Source organism: Bos javanicus, chromosome 17 (assembly GCF_032452875.1).
Source record: "Bos javanicus breed banteng chromosome 17, ARS-OSU_banteng_1.0, whole genome shotgun sequence".
In the NCBI taxonomy this organism is placed as follows: Eukaryota; Metazoa; Chordata; class Mammalia; order Artiodactyla; family Bovidae; genus Bos; species Bos javanicus.
Window position 1 is genome coordinate 51,605,228 of NC_083884.1, and position 9,235 is coordinate 51,614,462.

Here is a 9,235-nt window from a genome sequence, read left to right on the forward strand (position 1 = left end):
AATCATATCTTTTATTTAACCTGGATATATCCAAAAGATTACCATTTCAATCTGCAATCAATATAAAAAAATTAAGTACTTTTGCATTATGTTTTTGAGTGCAGTCTTTGGAATCGGTGTGTATTTGACACTTACAGCAGATCTTGATTGGGACTCACCCCATTTCAAAGCCTCCACAGCCACATTTGGCTGCTAGACTGGGCGCCACAGTATCCAGGGAGGTTGGGGACAGTGATAGCAATAATGTCAGAAGAGGTTTCTCTGAAGAGGTTGAATTTAGGCTTAGATGTGAATGCTCAGCACAGAGTCATGGAAAGACTGCTGCAGGTGGAGGAATGGCCAGTGCAAAGGCCCTGAGGCAGGAATGGGTGGGGCTGTATTGGAGGATCCTGCCACACTAGATTGGCTGTAGGCGCAGCAGGGGAGGTGGTATCTCAGAGGCAGAGGTAGGTCATTCCTGGCCCTGTAACTCAGGGTGAGCGGCTTGGAACTGATTCCAAGGGATGACTGGAAGCTTTTAACTCATTATTGACTGGGGAATTTTTGCAGAAACAAATGCCTGTAGCCGGCGATTTTTATTTTGGCCAGCCAAAAATTAATTCTGTTATTTGACTGTGTGTAGGTTATTGCAATCAATAGTTACCCCTGACACACCTGTACAGTCTTCTCATTTTCATGAAATGTTGTCTTCAACCCACTCCTCTGTAGAAACAAAGGAGCATTCTCTAGCATCGTGAGTTCTGTTTTCACTTTCTGCATCAAAATCAATCACTAAGGTTTTTTGTCTCTTTGTTGGTCTAATATTCACATTGTCTGAATCAGAACTATGTTCTGTCTTCTGAGACACTAGTATATATGTTGTGCAGACAGTCAGAGAAAGTATCTGCCTAAAATTCACCAAAAAATTATTCTTCACTCAGAATTTCACAATGTGTCATTTTGGGGAAAATTTTACGTTTATAATATAAACAGGATTGGAACAAAAACCTTAATGAAGCAAACCGTGAGTGATAATGACAATCATAAGCTGTATAATGAGCCCTTAATCAATTTTAAGCTCTAACAACTTCGCATGGTGATGTTAATTGTATTAACGTGTTTTTTTTTTTTTTAAACATGTTAATTCACTCTCTAAAAACATGTTGATACGTCTCTGGTCAATAATAGGTTTAAGGAGAGGAGTGACTGGGTCGGTTGACATGTGGCAACTATTAATAGACCTTCCAATGAGAAAGCAGAAGCAGGGGGACCAGTGGGGAGGCCCAGGTGAGCTAGGATACTCTGGCTTGGACCAGAATGGGAGCAAGTATTCAGGAACAAGAGCCCTGAAGAACCAGTCCTGGGGCATCTGCCATTCAAAGTCTGGAAGAAGATCAGGGGACAACAAATACCCCCTTTCTTTTTTTCTTTTCTTTCTTCCTTGGTCTTTTTTTCCCTCTGCCTTGCGGCAGGGCATGCAGGCTCTTAGTTCCCCAACCAGGGATTGAACCTCTGCCCCCTGCAGTGGAAGCACATAGTCTTAACCTCTGGACTGCCATGGAAGTCCCAAGGAAAACCCCTTTCTGATTTGGCATCATTCAGGAATTCATTCATGGCATTAACTGACACTTTCACAGCTTATTTTGAGGGGACACTGCACAGTTTGGGGGGTATAGACCTGAATAGGATGTGAGGTCTGGAGACCAGGGGGCTTTAGGCAGGTTACTGCCATCACATGGTGACAAGGGTCCCCAGGGCAGAGGACTTGGGTGAGTAGCTAGCTGGTAGACAGTGGACACCACTCAGTGGCAGAGTCTTGCAAGGCCATATTGAATCCATGAACCAGAAACCCCCCTGTGGGGCCCCCCCCTCCAAGTTTTCCTGGAGCCCCAGGCCTGGGCCTCGGAGGGGGGTTGCCCAGCTTCTCTGCTGCCCCCTCGGGCCACCTGCAACACCCGCTTTCTTGCTTTAGCTTTGGCAAACAGCCTTTTCTCTTTTGCCTTTTTCTCGGAGGCAGATTGCATGCTTGCTTGCTTGTTGGTAGCTGGGGCGATATTAAACCTTTCCAGGCTCTTAACCTGGGCTTTCAGACCTTTATCACCATTTCTCTTCCAAATTCCCCATCCTTCGGGGGAAAAGGTTTGCACTGATGTGAGGGTACCAGGGCCTCTGGTGTCTTGAGCCCCCAATGAACGTTGGGGACCCTGTCCTCTGTCACTGTCCCAGCCAGAGCAGAAGGGAACTCCCAGTGGTGTTTGGAATGAATTATGCTGGAGGACAGAGGGGACCAGAGGCCCTAGCCCCCAGTCTGTGGATGACTCCCCAGGCCCAGCATCACCGTGCGTTTCCAGGAGTGAAGACATACACAGCCACATAGGCGGGGGGTGGGGGTGAGGTGGACGTGGCCAGGGGAAGCAGCTGGTGAGGGCGGGGCCAGACAGCCCCCGCCCTCTGTCCCCTCTGTCTCTCTCCTAATGGTCTATTAGAAGGGGAAGGGGGAGGAGACTGAGGATGCAGGATGTGAACACTTCCCTGCTTCACCCCCCATCCTTGTTCCCCAAGTCCCATAAGATTATTCATCCTTTCTATTAATTATGGTGAGGCTCCCTCCCCACAGGTTATAGTGGAGGCTCAATCAATGAAATTTATCCCATTGTGTGTTTTGGACAGAGGAGCCTGGCAGGCTACAGTCTATGAGGTCGCAAAGAGCTGGACACAGCTGAATGACAAACACGTGTAATTTTTGGTTTAGCAAGGGTTAGGCCTTTTGTGTTTTTATATATTTCCCCTGGGGGAAAAAAAAAAGAATGGCACGTCGTTAAACTCAACATATTTTAATTTCTCTTCAAAGACGTTTTTTTTGTTCAAGTCATTTTTGAAAAAAAAATTGTTTTAAACAGAAACACCTCTGTTTCTGGTCTATTTAAAATGCCACCTGCTGGCTCAGTCAGTACAGCATGAAATTCTCCACATGCCACTTGCTCACCTCTCTGAGACTAGGCCGAGCCGCCATGAGCACCATAGCCCATCTGCCCTGCTCAACTTGGCCTAAATTCTCAGGCCGAAAGACCCTTTTTAGTTTGCCCATCTGACCAAATGTGTTTCCTGAAGATGCTGGTGTACGTGTCTTGGGTGAAGGGCACTATCACTTCCCAGATCTCCCAACTGCAAATCATTAATGGTGGTTGGACGTGAAAGTTCTGTACCCCACCCTCTGCTTTTTGAAGAACCCTGCAAATTGAAGAAACCTATAAAACCCGTGTGTGTTCAGCTGCGACGGCAACTATAAATTAGCTTGGTTATCTTCTAGGAGAAATGCTATTTATTTTGGATTAGTTTTAAAAAGGGCTCAAAGGATAAGGAGGCCGTTCAGGCCTATTCTGAATTCCTGATGACATCAGCTCCCAAGGGAACTGTACTGCAAGAAGCAAGACTGTAGGTGGGTACCAGGTAATGCCCCCCCACTCCCCACCTCCTCCCGTAGTGAGTAGAACTCTGGCACCCTTAAAGGCTTTGGATCTCATCCATCTCTTCAGCCTGCACTTCACCTGTCTACAGACTGAAAATGTGTACTTTGCTGTCTTCTTACATTCTGAGTGATCCCAGATGTGGTAGGGGATGGAGGGCGATTAGTAGGGCTGGTGTCTTATTTTCAAGTTTGTCTTAAAAAGGCAGGATCGAGGTTTAGGTCAGCTGCTTCTCAGACTTCCGGTGCAATTGACTCTTCTGGGGAAGTCTGCTAAAAATGAAGATCTGAGGACATTCTTCTAAACCTCCTGAAATAGAATCATGGACAGGCCCCGGGAATGTGTTATTTTAATCCCCTGGTGACTCAGTGGTAAAGAATCCGCCTGCCAGTGCAGGAGACGTGGGTTTGATCCCTGGGTTGGGAAGATCCCCTGAAGAAGGAAATGGCATCCTGCTCCAGCATTCTTGCCTGGGAAAACCCCATGGACAGAGGAGCCTGGTGGGCTACCGTCCATGGGGCCGCAAAGAGTTAGACACGACTAAGCGCACACGAACCAAGGGGATTATGAGTAGATTGGTCTATTTATTTATTTTTGGCTGCGCCCTGCGGAGTGTAGGATCTTAGTTCCCCAACCAGAAATCGAACCCACGTCCCTGTATTGGAGGCGTGGAGTCTTAGCCACTGGACTGCCAGGGAAGTCCCTGATATAGATTGGTTTAAGTGAATCTGGGATGACTGACCAAGGAAGAAACAATTTAGACATCACCTGGGCACCCAGTATATATCCAGGACTCAGTCTGAAGGTAGGATTGCCAGATTGAGCAAAAACAAACCAAAAAAACTCCCAAGAAATAACAGCAGCAAAGAGATGCTCAGTTAAATGTGAATTTTAGGTAAACAGTGAATGATTTTTTGCCTAAGTGTGTCCCATGCAATTGTCGGGACACGCTTATATTGAAAACCTGTTCGTTGGTTACCTGAAATTCACATTTAACGAGCTGCCCTCCCTGTATCTGACAACCTACCTGCAGAAGAAGTAGGCTGGTGCCTTGTGGGTTCACCTTCCTCTGGGCTGTGTTCCTTTAGGTCTGAGGTCTTAGGAGAGCTAAGTCCAGCCAGGGGAGGTGACAGGCAGAGCTCTTAGCCCTACTGTTGGGGTTTGGGCAGGAGTGAGTCAGTCGCACTATGGTTGTGCCTCTGATCATAGCTGTTATTTTGGTTTCTGAAAAATGTGCCGCCCTCGCCAGCTTCTTGGGCTGTGCCTGCCCGGGTTTAAATAGCTTTCTTCAGAGCTAAGCCTGAGGACGAGTCGACAGCCCTTCTCTTTGGGGCCAGTTGGCTGCTCCAGTTTGCTTCGACTGCCAGGGTTGGAGGAGGAGAGAAAACGGAACACGCCAAGTGCTGGCGTGGGTGTGTTTGCTGGCAGGCGCTGCCAGTCCCTGCGAGGAGCAGAAGGGAGGGACAGCTGTGTCCCCAGCCAGATTCTGGGGGGCTCCTCCTGCCGATCTGGGGATAAGAGAGCCCGACCACGTCAGGGCTGAGTGTTAAGGGGGTGTCCTCCTGAGCTTGGGAGCAGGACATCCTAGCCAGAGATGGGTACCCCGCTTTCCTTCCTCTCTCCCAGAATTCCTCTGGGACGCCTTCTTAGGTACAGTTTGGCCCCTTGGATACCCCTCCCCCTTCCAGCCAAAATTCCCTTCTGCAGAAACTTGTTTCGTGTTCTGGGGGTGTAAGGGTGAGGTCTTCCTAGAAGGGTGTTACTGGCTTTTAGCAAAGATAGAGCTGGTGATTGTGAGGTCTCAGCCCTGTGGCTATGCCTCCCTGGACGCAGCCAGGATATCCTGCCCACCACTCCCTGCCCCGCCCCCCTCCAAAAAAAATCCACACCAAACATTGGAGTCTCCTCTTGACTTTACCAACAGAATTCAAGCTTCAAGTTATCAGGGAAGGCTTTTTTTTTTTTTTTTTAATCTTTTGCCCATACCACACAGCATGTGGGATCTTAGTTCCCTGACCAGGAATCGAACCTGCGCCCCCTACATTGGCAGTATGGTCTTATGGACCACCAGGGAAGTCCCAGAGAAGTTTTTGATTAAAGAGGTTCTATTGCCTTGCCTTCTGGAAGGCTGAGCCCAGATGAGACCCCTATCCCCAGTCATGTGTGCTTGGGGAAGGCAGTGTCCTGTTCATGCTGTTTTAGGGGGCCAGGCAGGCACCTGAGAAGTTGCTAGTGGTCCAGAAGACCTAGAATCCCTTCAGGGAAGCCTCTAACCTTTTTTGAACACCTGGGGGAGATCCCACACCTTGCCTTGCACTTGGGCATGGGGTGGCCTTTAGCTGCTAGCCCAGAAAGATGTCTTTATGTGAGTAAGAAAAATACAGCCCCTCTGCGCAGACATGGCCTGCTTTAGGACTGAAGGTTTAGAACACAGAATACAACCCATGTATAGCCCCCTTGGCTGAGTGCCTTTGTACAGTGATCAACCTGGACAACTGTACTAGGCAGCCCTGCAGGGCATGTTCCTGGATCTTTCTTACCTTCTTATGAGTCTCATTATTTCCAAGTCCTCATTCCTCAGTTAAAGGACAGTGTTAGGGAACAGGAGGAGGAGGAGGAATCTGTCTCAGGTTCTGCTTCCTTGAGGGTTTGTTACATGTGTCTTTCTTGAAAAAGCAGTTTCCCCTTTTCACTTAAAAAAAAAATTAATTGGAAGCTAATTACTTTACAGTGTTGTGGTGGGTTTTGCCATACATTCACATGAATCACCCATAGGTGTACATGTGTTCCCCATCCTGACCCTCCCTCCCACCTCCCTCCCCATCCCATCTCTCAGGGTCATCCCAGTGCACCAGCTCCGAGCACCCTGCCTCATGCATTGAACCTGGACTGGCGATCTGTTTCACATATGATAGTATACATGTTTCAGTGCTATTCTCTCAAATCATCCCACCCTTGCCTTCTCCCACAGAGTCCAACAGTCTGTTCTTTACATCTGTGTCTCTTTTGCTGTCTTGCATATAGGGTCATCGTTACCATCTTTCTAAATTACATATATATGGGTTAATATACTGTATTGGTGTTTTTCTTTCTGACTTACTTCACTCTGTATAATAGGCTCCAGTTTCATCCACCTCATTAGAACTGATCACTTTTGAGCGAGGCTGTCTCCAGTCTTAGTTCTTTGGATCCACATTGCTGAGAATCTGCCCTCCACCCACCACCCCGACTGTCGCGTGCTGCCTGTATGTGGGAGTGTGGGTCAGCGGGGGGCACTGGTCTTGTTCTGACACCATACCCCCACCACCTCCCCTCCTTGCTCCTGGCTGGAATGTGGCTCAGTGTGGGTAGCCTGAGATCAGTCCCACAGGAGAGGAGCCGGGAGTTTCACCTTCCCCTTGGTCCTGCCCAGAGTGGAGTTTGATTTTTCCCCACCCCGCAGTGAAGCAGACCTCTGGGCTTTGTGCGCAAGGTCCAAGCGGGCAGGGGTTTTGGGGGTTTTCCAGCCACAGCTGCTGGGCAAGAAGGCATCTCTCTCCATTCTTCAAGGCGAATGAAGATAGAAGGCTTAGGGGGATGAAAAGTTACCCCAGTTTTTATTATCACAGCTTACCTTTAATTTTTTTTTTTTTGTTGGAGTATGATTGCTTTACTATGTTGTGCCAGTATCTGCTGTACAACCAAGTGACTCATCTATATGCATGCATATATCCCCTCCCTCCTGAGCTTCCTTCCCACACCCCCATCTCACCCGTCTAGGTCAGCACAGAGCCCCGAACTGAGCTCTCTGTGTTATGCAGCAGCTTCCCACTGGCTATCTGTTTTACATATGGCAGTGCCCACATCGGTCCTGGTGTCCCAGCTCGGCCCGCCCTCCCCTTCCCCTGGGTCCGCATGTCTGCTCCCTGCATCTGCTTCTCTATTCTTGCCCTGCAAATACGTTCATCTGTTCCATTTTTTTTCTAGATTCTACATACATGCGTTCATATACGATATTTGTTTTTCTCTCTGACTTACTTCACTCTGTATAACCAGCTCTAGGTCCATCCATGTCTCTTTAATTTCATGAAATTTCCTTAAATTGTGAAATTAAAAAAAAAAAGTAAAGCTAGATGAACGACACCGAGTTCCCTCTCACCCAGACTCAGCAGCATTAATTGTTCACATCTTGTCCCAGTTCTCCATTTCACTGTGTGCCCTTTGCCCCCACCCCACCAAGCCCCACAGCCCCTCCCCCTATCCCAAGACAGTCATTTCTAGGAATTTGGTGTGTGCCTGTTTTCCCCTTCTAAATCTGTATCCATGAGCAACAGATCAGTTTTTGAAACATCTCTGGAGGACATGCTATGTGAATCACTCTGCAGCTGGCTTTCCCTTTCTCGATTTTCTGTTTGTGACAGCTGTGTAGGTTGACTACCACTTTGCGACTCTATGTTTTTGATGCATTATGATATCAGTGGACGTTTAGGCGGTTTCCAATTTTCCTGTGTCGACAGTATTGCTTATATAAGCCCTGAATACCTTGCTCTGCCCTTTTCTCTGTATTAGGCGAGTCCCTTTGGACCTCAGTTTCCCCATCTCTAAAATGGGGTGAGGGCAGGGCGGGATGGTGTTTCATGAGATGGGGAGACCCTTGCAGTTGCGGCCCAGGAGTCTGTAGGTCACTCCAGTCTTTTCTCATCTCAGGCTTGATTGGTGGGGACTGCTGATGGGGACTCCCAGGGGGGTTTCCATTCTGGTGGAGGATGTGAAGGGGCGGGGTGGGTTGTGGGCGGGGCTTGGCATGGGCGGGGCTTGGTGGCCGGCCTTAGTGATGCAGCGTGCCCTGCCTTTTCTCCACAGGGTTCCAAAGATGCCATCAGCCAGCCCTGTCTGGCCACTCAGCCAGACCAACTTCCCAGCCCCTACACCCCGCTTCTTCAGGACTCGCTCCGTGGACAGCCCACCAGTCCCAAAGTCTGAGCCCCCCACCTCCTGCACATTGCACGCACGCACGCGCACACACACACACACACACACATGCCCCTGGCACGTGTCCACACGTGTGCACAGGTGTGTGCAGATACTCAGGGATGGAGCCGCTGCTGAGAGACTTGGGGGAAAGACTGGTCAACAAGGGCTGTTCTGGAAACTTCTCTCCAAGTAATCCACAGGCCTGACCGTAGGTGCTATGGGCACGGGGTCCCCTAGCCCAGGCTCTTAGTGACTCACGTCACCTCTCCCCAGCGGCCCGCTCCATCTGTGAAACACTGCAGCCCCTTCCTGGTGGCTCATCCATGCAGGACAGGGCATTTGCCCTGAGAGGCCGCCACTGTCCCCAAATCCAGCCTAGGAGTGCTGACTTCTTGTGCCTGAACCTGGTGGGCAAGGTTTTGTGGTTCAGCACCCAGCCCGGACCAAAGCTGTAGCCACTGGACAGCCATCTGGGCCTCAGAAACGGAGATGCATCCTAAACCCCCTGCAGGATCATGGGTTTGGGTGTGCGGGTCCCTTCCCTCCAGCCTAAACTGACATCATCCTGTATACTGAGCTGGTCACTTCCTGACTGGGGTGGCAGGAAGCTGTGCCCTGAGCTGCCCCCCACCAAGGTCTGCAGCTACCAGGTGCCAGGGCAGAGGTAGAGAGGCTCCGTCTGGGACGTCAGCCTGGGTGTCTGGTCAGGAGACCCATCTGTCTGGGACTCCTGGTCTCTGGGACAAGCCTCTGTCTCTTTTCTACTGGAAGAAAAACTGAATATCATCTTTTAAAAATAATTCACAATTGAAGTAATAAACCTTTTTAAAAAGTGA

At 49.3% G+C, this 9,235-nt stretch overlaps 1 protein-coding gene across 2 annotated transcripts in view; it reads left to right on the forward strand.

Annotated features, from left to right (window-relative positions):
* Positions 1-9,235, forward strand: part of SCARB1 (scavenger receptor class B member 1) — a 92,091-nt gene extending 82,856 nt beyond the window's left edge. The window contains exons 12-13 of one of the 2 annotated variants that reach the window (XM_061384545.1): positions 3,290-3,418; positions 8,289-8,378. In XM_061384545.1, coding sequence (XP_061240529.1) covers positions 3,290-3,418 — 129 coding nt within the window. In that variant the 3' untranslated portion in view covers positions 8,289-8,378. Of the gene's footprint in view, positions 1-3,289; positions 3,419-8,288 lie in introns of both variants that reach the window. The other variant, XM_061384546.1, reaches the window with a different exon arrangement.